Below are 16,354 nucleotides of genomic sequence, written 5' to 3'. Positions count from 1 at the left end.
AGCGCTGGCCAACTGGGAGATGCACAATCCGGCTTGGAAATATCAGATTTGAGCAACTCTTCAACACTGGTAAAGATGGGTGTTGTCTCTGGTACACCAACACGAATGTACTCTGGAAGATCCTGCCGTTATGAGGCGTTGTGGGTCAAACGCTGAAGAGTTGCGGGGGGCCTGTCTTTGGATGCCCCGCCAGCACGCCCTGCGGCTTCGGTGATTTTTTTTTTTTTTCGGCTGCGGAGGTCGTGGGGGTCGATGCCGCAATCCCAAGAACTCAGTGGCTTGGACGGCTGCAAAATTTCAAACTTAGAAATCTAAACCAAACAATCCAAACCAACAGTTCCAAACGTCGCATTCCGATTCCGTCTCGAGGCGCTGATATTCGGCTTTTCGGTTCAAAACTTTCACCGTTGTCTGCTTCGCCCGACAGAGATGACAACGGTTAGCGATTTTCACAACGAACTGGAGGTCCCCCGGGCCGACACGGTTCCGCCGGAAAAATCTGACTACGTGGACAATGCCGCCATTTCCCCTCGCAATCTCGTTCCTTCCGAAACGGGCGAGTTGTTAAGCGAAGAAGCGCGGCCAATCGATCCTCTGGTTTCCGAGCGTGTCCTGCGCAAAATTGACCGTTTCCTGCTGCCCACCCTTGTCATAGGCTACGGCCTGACATACTGGGACAAAGCAATCCTGGGGTCGGCTGCTCTCTTCGGCATGACTGCAGACCTGGAATTGGCTGTTGTGAACCCCGTGACTGGTGCCAAAGATACGTCTCGGTTGAGCTGGGCCACGTCTTTATTTTACTTTGGCCAGCTCGCCGGGTCGTTGCCCATGTCCTACCTCGTGCAGCACGCTCCGACACGTTATGTGCTTGGCCCGAGTATCATGCTGTGGGCCATTGTGTGTGCGGCCACGGCGGGTGTGACGACGTACCAAGGGCTTTACGTGCAACGATTCTTTCTTGGCTTTTTGGAGTCTATCATTCCGACGTCTTTCTTGATGATTGTGGGTTCCTTTTACACGCAGTCTGAGCAAACACTGCGCCAAAGCTGGTGGTGGACAGCGTCAGGCTGGTTTGTCGTTATTGGCGGTGCCCTCAACTACGGCTTTGCACAAATCAAATCGGGCGGTCTGCACTCTTGGCAATACATTTACATATTTGCGGGTGCCCTGACATTTTTGTTTGGTATTCTGGGCTTCTTTATTCCCAGCTCACCAGTGGACGCGTGGATGTTGACCCCAGTTGAGCGCATTGCCGCCGTGGAGCGCCTGCGCGCCGGCCAAACCGGTGTTCGGAACCCACAAATCAAGTTGTCACAGATCAAAGAAGCCGTCACAGATGTCAAGATCTGGTTGATTGCTATCATTATGGCCTCAGGTTACACAGTCAACGGTGCAATCACCGGCTTTGGCCCGCTCATCGTCTCGACGTTTGGGTTTTCCACACTTGACTCCATCCTTCTCCAATTCCCGCTGGGCATAATCAGCGCGTGCTCGATGCTGTTTGCTGGTTGGATTGGATCTCGCATTCCAAACATTCGTCTCATTATCGTGATGCTGGCTTGTCTCCCCACCATGGCAGCGTTTATCATTATTTGGAAATCGCACTGGTCGAGTCATGCCGCCGCACCTGTCGTCGGCTACTCCCTTATGGGGTTCTTTAGTCCCGTTGTCAGCATGTCCCTTGTTTTGGCATCCACCAACACAGCTGGCGGCACGAAAAAGAGCTTCATGTCAGGTGTCCTATTCGTCGCCTACTGCGTTGGGAATATTATCGGTCCGCAGATGATCCGATCACAGACAGTCAAGCAGCACTACCCGGCACTGTGGGGTGGCCTGCTCGGATGGTGAGTTACATTGATATGGACTGTATTATCCATTTTGAGAGCCGCTATACTTTTATTTGTTCTTTGGTGTCACGTACCTGCACCCCTCGCTGACAGATCTGTCTCAATTTCACAGTTATTCGATCACAATTTTAAGTGCAGCGACTCTCTATGGCGTGTTGTATCACGAAAACACACGACGCAGAGCCTTGGACATGGATGAGGCTGAGCGTAACAAGTTGTCATTCAAAGATCTGACGGATAAACAGAATAAATATTTCAGATACGCACTATAGAGTGATGGGTAGAATAATCTTATTCGGTTAACCACTTGGCCACAGGTCAGAGCGTGTAATGCAGTCGCATTATTTGGTCTGTTTTCTATCGAAGGCTCCCAGCGTCCAATCATTCGATATAGGATCTTCGGCGGCTGACATCCAACCGCTAATTCTACTTTAGTATGCACCTTTTAGTTAAGTAGAGTCTGTGTCAAATTCACCACCGTTGCTGTGAATGGTGTGTGTAAGTGGAGGTTCATATTGTCGAAAGTCTCCCCGCCAAAGATCATAAGATGGTCTGGGTACTTTTGGAGAACGTGTATAGCGCGGCTGTAAGTGGCCCCTGCTGGTGTCATATGACTCTCCCACTTGTCTAGCTGCCCTCCGAAACGGTTGGTATAAACTTGGGGTCGGTCGGCATCAGACACGACAATTGTGCCATTTGGTCCTCCGGACGGGCTCCATGTGACATAGGGACTTGCGTTTGGCACTAACGTGGGCGTGATGACGATTGGTAGGCCTTCAGAGAGGCGGAAGTCAAGAGGTGAGTCCGCGAGACGATAGTACACAGGGTAGTGGGAGCCGTGGGAGCTCGAATTGCCGATCGGGAACTCATGCACAAGGATCCATTTGTTGATAGGCGGAATGAACGTAACAACGGTCATGCCAGGACGCGCCGTGTACTCGTCGTATGCCACGTCATCGACTGGAGCATCCCAGGTCTTGAGATCCGTTGACACTTGGTGGGACAGCTTCTGGCCATGTTTAGGATCCCGCTGATCCGAGTAGTAGCAGACAAGAGAATGATTGTAAACGCTAGAGGCGAGATGTGCAACCATTTGTCAGTTTCTTAAAAAGGCACCATAGATGACCGTCTTGTTCGGGCTAGTTAACGTACAGTAAGTAAGGTTCCCAGATCGGGTCAGCTCCATTGGTCGTGTTAGGCCGTCCGCCGTGCGCGATGTGGCTAACGAACTTCCAAGACAATCCTTTGTCCGTGCTCGCATAAAGGTCGATGCGAGTACCATTGTTACTTGCACTGTTTCCGGACGCTAAAACAGTACCCGCGTCGAAGCCACCAATAGGTTCTGTCAATTCGGCGAGGGCAGGCTGAGAGCCGAAACCCCAACCATTAACTGTGTCCTTAATGTCAGACAGCCATTTCCAGGTGGCTCCCCCATCGCGGCTTTCGAAAACGGGGAAGTATGCTGGTGAATGACCCGAAAGAGACGATGTTGCAAGGATGGCGCCATCCTTGAGCTCAGTGTAGCGCGGGTACGTGATACTTTCTTTGCCCGTGGTTTGGTAAATGGTGTTGTTTGTAAAGAAGCCAAACGGGCTAGCTGCCGGACTCCCATTACCGTTTTGAGTACCAAAGGAATAGGGAAACGCTGTAACGCATTTCCCAAAGAGCAAGGCGGCGCTGACGGAAAGATACATCTTTCTGGAAATGGTTTGAGAGATGTGTCGAGAAAAACTTGTGCTGTTCAAAGTTTCTGACCGAGAAGAAATTGAAGATGTTGTGATGACAATTATATATGCGTATACGGAGTACAGTAGCGAAGCTTATCACTAGTCACCGGTGTAATCAGCGGTATAGTCGTGAGATAAAGCCGTCGTAGGAATAGGTATGAAATAAAAAGGCATAATACCGGGTTAAACAAAGTCATTTATCAGCAGCTTGGCCACCGCCTAAGTACCCAAATTATCCCCGTCTTTTATAGTAGCAACTACGTATTGGTTTTATATGCCGCACCCAGCTGCCGGTTCAATATACGGCGACGAACATGTTTCTGGGCGCGCGACTCCACACTGACAGGGTCAAAATATCCGGTTTAATCACGTCACATCGGCCCTGGGGAGCCCGGCCCGTCAGCAAGTACTCTACGACGCTCAACCGCGTTACAGTGCTGTTTCTGAAAGGGCTACGTCCCCATCTTAAAGTATTTGTGCCTTGTTACAGACCAGTCATTGTAGATAATCGATAGCGAGACGAAAGTAACGAAAGAAAAGACTAAATTGTAACTCTCGCGCCCTCGTCACGACATACTCTGAACTTTCCTAGGATAAAGTGGTGTCGTGTGTGGCACTTCAAGCCGCATTCATAATCTTCGCCTGATATGACCACTTGGATTCGAGATATCGACGTGACGTATCACAGCGAGGAATGTGCTGCCGACAGGCTGAGTTGTTAAATGTGAGGATAAAAATTTTGTTGATTGTAGGTCCTGAACGTCGTGCAGACGATATAAATTATATTAATTCTACACACTATCCGCCAGTGGGCTGTATATTGTCGGCTATATTTTAAATTTCCGTTTCCGTTCCCAGGGGATGAATAATAGATCTCTTTAAACTTGGCATGTAACTTGTATATTGACTTCTCAAAGAACACAATCTTGTCGGCTGTAATATTGTTTTCGGGAGGCAATACCTGTGTTACTTAAACACTACACAGTCCGGCTTCCCGGTCTAAAACTTGTAGCACCGACTATCCATATCGCACATCATAATTTGGTAACGCTGTAAGTTGTAAACTACCTAGAATAATCCCGCTCGGTACCATACACACCGTTTTTCACGCTGACAAGCCGGCAAGGTCCCAGTCAGCATATCCTCTGGAAATTCGCCAACAAACCATCAACTTTTGTTGACGTCGCCGAAGCATTCCTGAAGCGCAACCGGCTCTCGCGGCTAAACTACGGAGTAAGGCGTGAGCATGTCGATCGTGATCGTCGTCTTTAATACTTTTTCATCACCTGACAATAAACTTTACAAGATCTTCATGAATTCAGGTAGTACCATAAGCGCCCTGTGCACCAAATTCTCCACCTTATGCTCCACCAAAGGAGGGCCCTGAAGTTGGGGTTGCGAACTACCATGTCTGCCAAGCAAGTCATAAGCTCTGGTTGTCGTTGCGACCTGAATGTTATGTCCTTGATATCGATCCGCCCAAAAATATTACGTTACAAATATTCTTCCAAAGACGACTTAGTGATTCCGCAGTCTAGGTTGCCTCCCCCTCGTAAAAGAAGTTGAGACTCTTTAACAACAAACTAAAAAAACTATCGCCCACAGGTAGGAATATTTGTATTCCGGTGGCTAAGACAGAGTATCCTAATGTTCGAGAGAAATACACATCGAAGGCGAATTTAATCAGTAGTGATTTATTCGAGGGTATACTTTCCTCTCAACAATGTCAGATAATTCGTATCAAGAAGGCTCCAAAGTCCTTCCGGTTATCAACGTAAATCATAAATTGAGGTCCGCAACCGCGTTAATGAGTGGAACAAAAAGTTGGTTACCTCAATATCTACTAGCGACTGTCCTGTTGATGTAGCCTAGCAAGCGTTTGAAAAGTACTACGCCAAGTACGACCGTCCGGACAACATATGGATCGCCTTATGAAGTCCCGTGTAACGGGAAACTTTAATCCTATGGGCCAATATATCTGGTAGGGATACTACACAATATAATCCGACAATACTTGCCCATGAGGAGCATTTCAAGTGCGGCGTTCCCTCAGAGTACGCGTCACACCAACTTTCCGTAAAAATCTTGGTACGTCGTGGTCTCTACTGGCCGAAATACTATATATGAGAATTTACGGGCGGTCGTAGCTTTTTATCGACTTCGGGAATACGACGCGAAGCACTTCTCGCGCAGCCGTAACGGGCTTGACTCCTTGGGAGCTGCTCCTTGTGTTTTATGTTGTTTACTTTAGAATAAATGCATATAGAACGTAGTATTATACAGTAAAACATTGACATTCGTCACTAAAGCATAGTCTTTTATTTTGTCACTCGACAACGAGTGACCCTTTCCTTCTTGCCATTTTCTGACTCGCCCTACTGTCATCGCGATGATCAGGAGCCTCTCCACTGTCTTTATATACAAGAAGTCACTAGCCAAGGTTGACAGGCGGTACTGGCGTTTTTGAAGAGGTGTCGTAGTACCCTTGGTGTAACTGCCGGTAACCCTTGGAACTCTGAGCGTAATACTATTCGTTATTTCCCAGTGTTGCCAGAGAGTGTTAAAAGGCCAGGGCGGTATGGGAGTAGTCCATAGTCGCTAGTTGAGCCGGCCTTACGACCTTGGTACAGCAGTTGTAAATTACACGGGTCTACTGGCATGGTGTGATCTGAGCTGTTCCGGACCAGGTCGCCATGGCTAATGTCGTCTGTCCATGTTGCGCCGCTGTTAGCCTTGCCGGCGAAAGGTCGGGCCTCGTTTGTAGCCTGGGGTGACCAAGTGCCGTTCAGGCTGGAGGCGGTGAAGGACCGGAAATATCGACCATGGGCGCCAATGGCTTCCACAAGCATAAGGTAGGTGGTTTTGTTTTGTCCTAGAACAGTATAGACCTGCACGGCCTCAAACAAATTGTTTCTAGAGTCAGTCAATACCACGGTTGATTTGGTACCAAAATCGCCTGGAAATTGGCCAATTGGCATGCTGGCTCTGTATATGTTTCCATTGTCGCCGGCAAAAAATAAATACATTGTTGTGTCGTCTCCAATCAATGTTTGGTCGATGCATCCGGTGTCGGTGTTCGTGATCTTGCCGGAAAAGAGAGATTGTGGAGCGGACCAGCTTCCAGGCTTGGTTGGATCAGTTGACGTACGATAAGAGAATGACGTCGTCCCCCATTGATACGCGAGAACCCATATATTTTTCGGCGAGAAATGGAACAATGTTGGAGCTACTGTTCCTTCCTGCATGGCGATCTGCGTCGCATTTGCCATGTCCGTCCATTCTTGAAAGGGACTGAATGCCATCGAGCCCCATCCAGAGCCTGTGTCGTGGGTTGTGGCGTATACCACATGTTGGCCGTTGTAGGGTACAGTGGTAAAGTCTTTGAGAGAGACCCATCCCGCCTTCGGGTTGGTTAATGGCCCGGTTGAGGTCCATGTATATGTAGAAGGTAATTCACATGATGCGCTGACGATGGGCGACACCATGAGAACAAAATAAACCAAAGTTCTGAAATAATCCATAATGGTCTGTACTAGAGAAGTAAGGCAATGTTGGTGGAGAGAATTATAAGCACACGGCCATTGTATGGGAACGTAACTCAGTATTTATGCTTCGAATAACGTGGGGAAGTCGCATCGATTAATTGCTTTTACTTAACCGTCGGTGTGTACCTTCTCGACTTCCGGGAAGGATTTAATTGTGTTGATTACAATATGTGGATATTTTGGAGAACGGCGATATGTTGGTAATTAACCGGTAAAACTGGACCATTCCCCTGAGGGGGAATATTGTACTATATAAAAAATAGATGACTACGGCTCCACCGAAGATCCTCTGTGCCGTGGTGGGACGACAACTGAAGGCAATCGATGTTGTTCTAGATGTATCACCTTACGCAGGGACCCGACACACAGAGGCGGAGACCTGTGGCTATAACGGCAAGTCGGTAAGCACGGTATATTAAACATTAAAGTTATACCTAGGACACAACAGATATTGCCTACACTTTATGTATTGCCGATACCTTCGACTCTTTTGAGCAACGTTCTTTCCGCCCCCATATAGCCAAGGCTGGACCTCGAGACAATCCCAGCGGCTCGGGAATGAACTGTGAAATTTCCAGTTGGGGCTGCCGCGCCGTGTCTCGACCATAACAACTGTTCGTCCCCACCAAGTCTATGGCTATTGAATTTCTGGCGATGTGAATTAATTCAGTAATCAGTAGCCTAAACCATGGATCGGGAGAAGTGTTTGGAGCGGCCTACTTGGTTGATTGTCTCCCGGACATTGTCTCGCCCTTTTTTTCACATAACGCCTCGTAGTCTTGTAGCACCTCCTTACTTGTGGTTTTCCCTTCACATGATTAAGTATGTCCCAAGGACAGCAGCGTCTTCAAAAGATAAATTCATACCATAGACCAAGCATGGAGGCATGGAGGCATGGAGTGCGCTACATCGTTTAATAAGCTTACTAGGATCCTGATTAAGAAAACATAGCGCTGAGTTCATATAAACCATCATACTCGCAGGAAATGTTGTGGACTTCCTTATAAACTCACTTGTTGTGCCCTTCCACATTTAATATGTTAGCCTATTTATACGAGTAGATGATAATAAGAAAAGTACCTTAACGATGCGCGAGAGGTTTGGGAACTTATCATGGCGTAGCTCTCACTTGGTAACACTTTCAATATGGCTTAGGAGGCGGCTCAACCAATTTCAGATTGCCAAAGCGAGAAAGAAGTTCTCATCGGGGACGAACGAATACAAAATAACAAAAATAGGGTGCCTTGCTTTAGTTCTCGAGACGAGACAATATCTTGCATCAGTCCATGAGATGCATGCTTCTAAGACATCTCTTGGGCGGTTCATCCAGGACGAGCTGAAACGTATTGTTTATTTTTTGAACACGCATCCACCAGATGACTGCGCGTGTACCGAGGCAATACGGGCGGTGTCTGCGCCTTTCCGGGATCATATCCAGTGCCGGCACGTCGCCACTGGGATTGGTTAGCTGTGTGGGGTATCTCTAAGGCGTATTTTCTGATGGCAGGGTCTGCGGAGAACGGTTTTTTGGAGCGGTTGTGGGTGATGCGAAGTTGCGGCTGGTGGCATCGAGGCCCACCACGTGTGTATCGAGAGACAACGTGGCGCCCGAAAGAAGCACTTGTTGCAGCAGAATTGTTACAGGCTAGTACGGTGCGCATTGGAATAGGGAGCGCTGTACTTAGTCCGCCTCTTCGTGCTGAACTTGGATTTGTGATAAAGCACCCGGCCAGAAGAGCGACGCGCAAACTAAGTTAGTGGACTCGGCCAACACATGCCAAAAATACCTTGGCAACTGCCAGAGTTGTAGGAGTCGGCTATCGTCGGGTGCGATCTAGAGACGTGCGCCAATCTTGTGTTGTTTCAGAAAACACGAGATAGTAATGCCAATACTCTCTTCATTTGGTTTAGTTTTCCTAAGCTCGCCTCCGTAAACCCCGTGACTTATTCAATCACCCTGGCATTGTGGCCATCCTTGAAGGACGAAAACGAAATTCTGGCTGTCGACGTACTTAGGAGGTTATAACAACGGGTATTTTGCATACCTTTTGCTGGTACGTGCTTCTTTGGCTTCCACTACATTCATCCCTTCGTGGACAAAGAAATGCCTATGAACAGGGTCAATGCGCTGTAGATGGGCGAGGACCCACAGCCGCCCAAAAGCTTAATCACCACGTAGTTTACGTCAGTCTCCTAGCCCTCACTAACGGACTGCTGACTCGAGGAGAAAACTTGGTCAACGTACGATTTGAATAGAGCCGTCAGATTTCAACGAACCTATAGAATGCCTATACCAGATATATGTCTCAAACGTCCTAGAGACAACACGCTATCTATATTTTACACTACACCAACACATATGTTTGAACCTTTAAGATAAAAGTAATAATTACTATTCATCTCTCACACCAGAATTGTATTATGGTAATCCCTATGAAATTGCAAAAGTAAATGTTATTGTTATACAGCAACCGGATTGTGAAACACAAGCTTATCCCGTCGCATGCATAATGAGACAACGACAAGAAGAGCACCGGCAGCAATGACAGGAACGTATGTAGCTTGTATCGCCTCTGTAATGGCTCGAATGGCCTTTACTCGAAGATCACCCTCAAGGCTTTCGAACAGAGTACTGCGCGATCCAGCAACGGCGCTTTGCAAATCAGCGTCCGTATACCCATGCCCGGCAAGAACAGCACGCAAGTTGTTTATGGCGACACTCTGGAAAATTTGACCGGCAATGACCAGACATAGCACCTGGCCACCAATCTGGCTAACATTTTGCATGCTGATGACATGCCCCATGTCTGCAGGATCCTCGACAACAAGAGTACCAACCTGAAAACCGGCCTGCACAAGGAGCCCTGTCCCGACAGCACCAAGGACAGTTAATCCATATATAGTGGTTGTCGAAGTATCGGGGGTGAGATACCTGTACAGGAGAGCACTTGAAATGGTGATCAGGACACCGGAGAAAAGGTAAACGGGCATGTAGTGCCTCACAGCTCTAAAGACAAAGCTGCTGGCGAGATTGGTGGTGATTGCAACGAGGACAAAAGGAAGGAGACGGACGGCAGCAATCAAAGCCGAGTCGTTCTGAACAAACTGGAAATAAACTGGAATATAATACGTCGGGATGAACATGGTCGTGATAGATGCCGATGTTGAAATGTATAGAAGGATCTGCGTGCGAGCACCCTTGGCCGTCGGGGCGATGAGATGGCCCGGGAAAGAGCGCGTTGCCGTTGTGGTAAAAAGGCAAAAGTACTGCTGAAGAACATATCCAACAAAAAGAATACCAAAACTTGTCAACGTCGCTATGGTTCGACCATCAGACCATGACCACTGGGTGCCGGCAAGGAGAAGTGCAAGAGTCAGGGTCACCCAAGCAGCAGCACTCAGAACAAAACCAACATAGTCGAGTCGAGCAAGGCGAACTCGAACTGGTGGTAAAGTGCCATTGGCCTCGGCCGCTGCAACACCCGGAGGTGTGACTGCGGGTAGATAAAACAGGTAGATGGGAGCCGTTGCTCCGCCGATGACCAAGTTGAGGTAAAACGCCCAACGCCATGTGGCCGACGAGTCACTAAAGGCACCACCGACCACCGGACCCAAAACGCTGCCGATACCCCAAACAAAGACAATTCCTGTGATGTAGGTTCCCCGCGTCCGGGGGGGTGTCAATGCCGAAAAGTGTGTCAAACCGCCAAGGTACATACCCGAGCCTCCCATTCCCGCAATGACTCTGCCAACAATCAAAGCGTCCATGTTCGGCGCACCTCCACACAATGCCGAGCCAACTTCAAACAGGACTATGCCGCCTATATAAGCCCATTTCATGTTGAAGTGTGTGAAGACTGACCCATAAGGTAAACCAACAGCGATTGAGCCTAGAGGAAAGCCTGCTCCTAGCCATGCCAGTTTTTCAACGGCACCAAATGTTTCAACGACGGCGCTCTGGACGTCCGCTGCAATGGTGGTATCCAAGCCGTACATGAAAGTCGATAGGTAAAGTGCTATGCACACGAGGACCCAACGGAATCTGGAAATTTCTTCTGACATAGGCGCGTCGGTTCCCTGGCCGTGGTCTTCGATAACATCTTCATTAACGACATTTGAAGAACACGAAGGCCCAGATCCAAGTGTGTCAAGCCGGGCTTCGTTCAATTGTCCTATTGGTTTATCTCTCTTCTCATTGAAAAGGTGGTTTTCTGTGCCTGTGATTTTGTTTTTGTCGATATCAAGTACCGAAGAAGAGGACGTTGAACTTTCCATTGGGAGAGAAGTTTGGCGTTTTGACTTTTTTGTGTGTAGATGATTAGAGGTTGCTGCGTAAACCACTGGTCCGTTCTACCGAGGATGTTCTGTAATGCGGAGGGTTCTACGTACAAAGTTATATATACATGACAATTTTGTAGCGTGACTTGTTTTACTTTCGTTATTTTCAACTCGATGACGGAATTAAAACGGTCCTTCCCGATTATCGAATATGTGGACAGAATCTTGTCGTATTTCGTGCTTTGGTACTAAACAAATGACATCTAATTCACACGCGTGAAAGTTCCGCAGTTTGTATTATCCAAATCCCGCGTTGCGTGTCAACTATGGATATTTTTCAAACTTGAATTACAAACGAACGCCGAAATTAACGTTATGTTTCGTCGTTGTTCACATATTTTTTCCGAGTTGTAAGTCACACACATACTTCTGCTTCCTAGATTCGGGCATCGCAACGGGGCCAAGTCCGATGGTTGGAAATTCATATGATGAAAGCACGCGAGTGCAGCCCCATCAGCTTTGTGCATCGTCGGTCATCGCACATGGAAATCATCCGTTCCGTTGTAAGAGAAACACTCCACAATTATCCACACTTGCGAGCAAACGCCGAAATATGGATACATCCTTGAAATGGGGCGATGGACGTGTCACACTTTTTGATAATTGACTAGGCTTATTTTTTGGTATTAATTTTTTTTCCTTTTTCGTTTACTTTTACTTTTTACTCTTTATCGTGTTTCTTTATTCAATAATGAGTATATTTTTACTGCTCGGCGTTTACACAGAAATTTCTTTTAGTAAACCCTTATAAAAACTCTGGCTTACTAACTATGACGCCGTCATCCGTTTCATAATGAAGGCTTTTGATTAGAAATCAGTTAGTCCGGCTTGGTTTGTTATTAAGCCACTGTCGGGCTCTCAGCCCGTTTCACTCGCCGGATATTCTTACTACTTACGTGTCTTATATTTTAGTACTTCAGTGTGGACTTTGGTTATCAAGAACGTCGACGCCGGAGACCTTGACGACGGCCTGCCACGTGGCTTCCTGGTTGGCACGATCGTAAAAGTGTGGGTGGCGCATCGCCTCAATTGGGCCGGTAAGCTTCTTGGGAGCTGAGGCGAAAAATTGCCCTGAGACATCGGTTCCGAACTCCGATGCCTGGAGGTACCGATTGGCGGCGGTCTCAGGAGTCATCGTCATTCCGGGGATGATCTTCAGTAGTGGAATTGCCACCCATTTTATGGCCAGGCCAGCGTTACGTGGCGCCTTGGTGTCCGGTGCGCTACCGGGCGCCACGGCGTATACGGCCATATCGGAGGGTAGCCGGCGTGCCAGCGCCGCAACCCACCAAGCGATGAGGAGCTTCGCGTCAGCATACGCCCGGTTGGGCACGTACTTCACGTTTGGCCCATTGCGGATTAGGGCTTCAACAGCGGCGGTTCGGTCGCCTTGGTGGTGCTTGGCCGCGAAGTCCGCCACATCTGTGAAGCTGAACATGGCGACGTCTCCTCGGGCAGGTTCCGCGCCGGAGATAACAATCCGTGCATTGGGGCTCAGCAGGTTGGCTCGGAGCAAGCCGACAGTCAGTTGATGATGGCCGATGAGCGGGGCCTGGGAAGACTCGACGCCGGCCGTCGTGAGCACGCGCTTGTTACCTGGCATCAACCCTGCATTGAGCAGTAGGAAGTCGATCGACTGACCTCGCTTGATGAGCTCAGCGAGGGCGGACTGAACACTAGATGGCTTGTCAAGATCCAGCTCCAGCGGCGTGAAGACCTTTTTTCCGACCTCTGTCGCGAGCTGAGCGGCCGTTTCCTGGACCCGAGTCAGGCTGCGCCCGGTGACGATGATATTGCGCCAGCCGTCTCCAGCAAGAGCGCGAGCTGCTGCATGACCGAGCCCCGAGGTGGTGCCGGTGACGAGCGCGATCGAATGGTCCATGTGTGTATTCCTGGTGATGTCTTTCTGGTGATACTGGAAGTTGACGTCTGCCAAGTGATTGCTGTCGTAAATGCTTCTGGGTTGTGTTAAGAAAGGACTGCGCTCTCCGCTCCGAAGAGTAGCAACCTGGCTGTTTATATAGAGCCAACTTAGGACGCGGCGGACGCCGCTGTCCCGTGCGCGCAGACGGCTTGGTTCGTCGTGGTTGTTGAGCATGGTATGAGCGGGTATACCGAAAAGGGAAAGAGGCGCACGTACGGGCGGTGGCGGCTTTAAGCCCTCGGGCCCCACTTTCGTGCGAGCGCAGCCGTACCGATGCGCTACTAGCTATGCGAGCCCGCCGTGACATCTCATCCATATAGCGCCTTCTTCTAAACTCTCGTAGCTGCCAAGTTGGTACGGTCAAACGACATCGCCATGTCTGACAGCTTTTACCCGAGACCAATGCGCCTGGGCACGCGAAGCTGTGCGGAGTGCCGGAGGCGGAAAGTCCGATGCGTTTTCCCAGCCGCGCATCCGCCGTGCCAGCAATGCGACCAGCGCGGCATCCCGTGCACTGCTCAGCAGCCAGGGGGGCAGAATATTGAGTCGTCGGGTCCCCTATTGTCCCTGGGAGATGAGCAGTTGAAGCAGCGGCTCGCCGACATTGAAATCAACGTGCGCGATATCTGGGCTAGCCTGAGTCAGAGGGGCGCTTCTCCGTCGCTCAAGGGGCTACTGCCAGGGGCTCCATCCACAACGGTTAGTGTGGAAGACAATGTTGGTATAGGCTTGCAGTCGAAGCTTGATGTTGAGAACACGGCCCACGCTACCATGCCCAACAAGTCCAACAAGGCGGATGACGGCTGTGGCTTCCCAGACGCGCCGCTGATCACCCTGGTCAAGGCAGCCAGCATGACGGAAGAACTGCAGTTTGCTTCCTCTGAACCGTCGATCAATGGCAACAGGGCCAGCGACGCTGTCCATGTGCCCGAATTTCTGATGCTACAGGACGACGAACTGTTGACAGTCCTTGCGGCGACGGTACAATATTGGCCCATCTGGCCACCCTGGCAATATGGTGCCCTGCCTCAGACCATGCGCACTCTCCAGACCGGCGGGGTCGAATTTGCCGCTCGATTTTTGTCCCACATGGTGAGGTCCAGCCACCCTTGCATCTCGGCCAAGGCCTTGCTCTGGCTGTCGCTGTGTATTCAACAGGCGCCAAAGACGCTGCAGCTCGCATGGTGTGGATTATCGCAGGAGGCTCTTCTCGCATCGTACATGCAAAAAGCCGACAGCCTGCTGACATCTGCCAGCACGGGTGAAACGCTACACGGTATCGAGGCTCGACTCATCCAGCAGAAGCTCTACATGGACATGGGTTGCCCGCGCCAGGCCTGGCTCAGCATCCGCCGCGCTGCCGATTGGGCATTGCTCCTGCGTCTCCATCGCACCCCAGCCCAAAAAAGAGGCGGTAGCCGTGAAGCAGCCATCTGGACCGAGATCTGGCATCTCGAGACCAGCATCGCGTTGATCCTAGGCCTACCGAGCACAATTCCCACCCCCACCCCGAGTTCCGGTCCGCAGCCGCGGGGCGACCACGACGACGGCGGCGGCTGCGACAGCCAGCTTCAAACACTCCAGCACAGATTGTGCTACCTGGCCACATCCGTTGTCTCCAGGAACCAGAGCCCGCAGCCGAGCTACCTTACCACCGTGCAGATCGGCCACGAGCTCGAAGGGTGTCGGGCCCTCATGTCCGACAGCTGGTGGCACGACCCGCCGCCACCGGACCAGCCTTTTGCGCAGTTGTACGCCCAGCAGGTGACAAAGGTTCAGTATTTTCTCATCACTAAGCTTCTGCACCTGCCTTTTATGCTCAGCGCCGACACCGAGTACGAGTTCAACCAGGCATCGGCCGTCGCCGCGTCGCGCGGCCTGATCGGCGCTTATCTCGGCCTGAGGAGCTGCGACAGGGGCCGGTTTGTCATGTGCGAGTCACTCGAGTTTCAGGCCTTCAGTGCCGGCATCACGCTGCTGATCCGCCTGTTGTCACCTGTGCCCCGGAGAAGGCCAGGCGACGATGGCAACAACGACGAAGACTGGCCGCTCATCGAGGCGCTGACTACGACACTAAGGTGCACAGAGGATCTGATGCGGTGCAATGTTGCCAGACAGGCTGCCGAGGTGCTGGGCCTCCTCACGCAGGCGGCGCGGGGTACCTACGCCGGCCCAGACAGGTACGACGTTATCCTACCGTACTTTGGCAAGATCACCATTACCCTGTCGCGGGGCCGAAAGACGGATATTCTAGGAGGGTGGGATGAGTGCTACCAGCAGCAACAGCGGCCGGCGTCTTCTTCATTTGGCACCATCGAGTTTAGCACAAACCCCTTCGACCTCGTACACTTTTCTGGAAACCTGGAGGGAGAACTTGGCGGCGATTGGTCATCTATGGCCGATGTTGATATCGCATTTGACTGGACGCAAACCTTTACCTTTGACGACAACCACCACCTGTCATAATGGCTTATGTTCGTATAAACCTAACAGCTATTCGCTTCGACTTTCGGCGTAAGTCGAGCCTCTTTTGCGGGGGAATTTTATTGTGGGGCCCTGTTTTTCGCCGAAAGTCTGTCCTGCGCTCGTCCACCAAGACCTTAGCGGATTCCGGCGCTCGTCTACCCTAACCCTAAACCCTTAGGGGGGGGGGCCCTGCGTCTTTAATAAGGCTAGCCAGGCCAGTCAGGTTAGACAGGGTTAGTTAGGCTAGACAGGGCCAGCCAGGCCAGACAAGGCCAACCAGGCCAGCCAGGGCCAACCAGGCCAGCCAGGGCCAGCCAGACCAGCCAGGGCCAACCAGGCCAGCCAGGGCCAGCCAGACCAGCCAGGGCCAGCCAGACCAGCCAGGGCCAGCCAGACCAGCCAGGGCCAGCCAGACCAGCCAGGGCCAGCCAGACCAGACAGGGCCAGCCAGACCAGACAGGGCCAACCAGACCAGTTAGTTAGTTAGGTTAGGGTTAGTTAGGGTTA

At 50.6% G+C, this 16,354-nt stretch overlaps 6 protein-coding genes across 6 annotated transcripts; 2 read left to right on the top strand and 4 right to left on the bottom strand.

The window, feature by feature from the left end:
• Positions 1–429: 429 nt before the first annotated feature.
• SPSK_09210 (MFS transporter) lies at positions 430–1,848 on the top strand (the record flags this gene model as incomplete). Its single annotated transcript, XM_016735787.1, has 1 exon — positions 430–1,848. One exon carries the CDS (start codon positions 430–432, stop codon positions 1,846–1,848), a length of 1,419 nt encoding a protein of 472 aa, XP_016586737.1.
• Positions 1,849–2,292: 444 nt separating this feature from the next.
• On the bottom strand, positions 2,293–3,541 carry SPSK_09342 (BNR/Asp-box repeat domain protein; the record flags this gene model as incomplete). The annotated part of the gene is made up of 2 exons (XM_016735916.1): positions 2,293–2,917; positions 3,000–3,541. 2 exons carry the CDS (start codon positions 3,539–3,541, stop codon positions 2,293–2,295), a joined length of 1,167 nt encoding a protein of 388 aa, XP_016586736.1.
• Positions 3,542–6,108: 2,567 nt separating this feature from the next.
• Positions 6,109–7,095, bottom strand: SPSK_09573 (cellulose-binding protein family II protein; the record flags this gene model as incomplete). The annotated part of the gene is made up of 1 exon (XM_016736145.1): positions 6,109–7,095. One exon carries the CDS (start codon positions 7,093–7,095, stop codon positions 6,109–6,111), a length of 987 nt encoding a protein of 328 aa, XP_016586735.1.
• A 2,484-nt stretch (positions 7,096–9,579) lies between these two features.
• SPSK_08917 (MFS transporter) lies at positions 9,580–11,394 on the bottom strand (the record flags this gene model as incomplete). Its single annotated transcript, XM_016735502.1, has 1 exon — positions 9,580–11,394. One exon carries the CDS (start codon positions 11,392–11,394, stop codon positions 9,580–9,582), a length of 1,815 nt encoding a protein of 604 aa, XP_016586734.1.
• Positions 11,395–12,373: 979 nt separating this feature from the next.
• Positions 12,374–13,555, bottom strand: SPSK_09412 (uncharacterized protein; the record flags this gene model as incomplete). The annotated part of the gene is made up of 1 exon (XM_016735985.1): positions 12,374–13,555. One exon carries the CDS (start codon positions 13,553–13,555, stop codon positions 12,374–12,376), a length of 1,182 nt encoding a protein of 393 aa, XP_016586733.1.
• Positions 13,556–13,756: 201 nt separating this feature from the next.
• SPSK_08756 (uncharacterized protein) lies at positions 13,757–15,847 on the top strand (the record flags this gene model as incomplete). The annotated part of the gene is made up of 1 exon (XM_016735344.1): positions 13,757–15,847. One exon carries the CDS (start codon positions 13,757–13,759, stop codon positions 15,845–15,847), a length of 2,091 nt encoding a protein of 696 aa, XP_016586732.1.
• Positions 15,848–16,354: the final 507 nt, after the last annotated feature.

Source organism: Sporothrix schenckii (genome assembly GCF_000961545.1).
Source record: "Sporothrix schenckii 1099-18 chromosome Unknown Cont44, whole genome shotgun sequence".
Taxonomy (NCBI): Eukaryota; Fungi; Ascomycota; class Sordariomycetes; order Ophiostomatales; family Ophiostomataceae; genus Sporothrix; species Sporothrix schenckii.
Note: the sequence above shows the minus strand (reverse complement) of the source record. Positions and strands in the feature narration are given on the sequence as shown.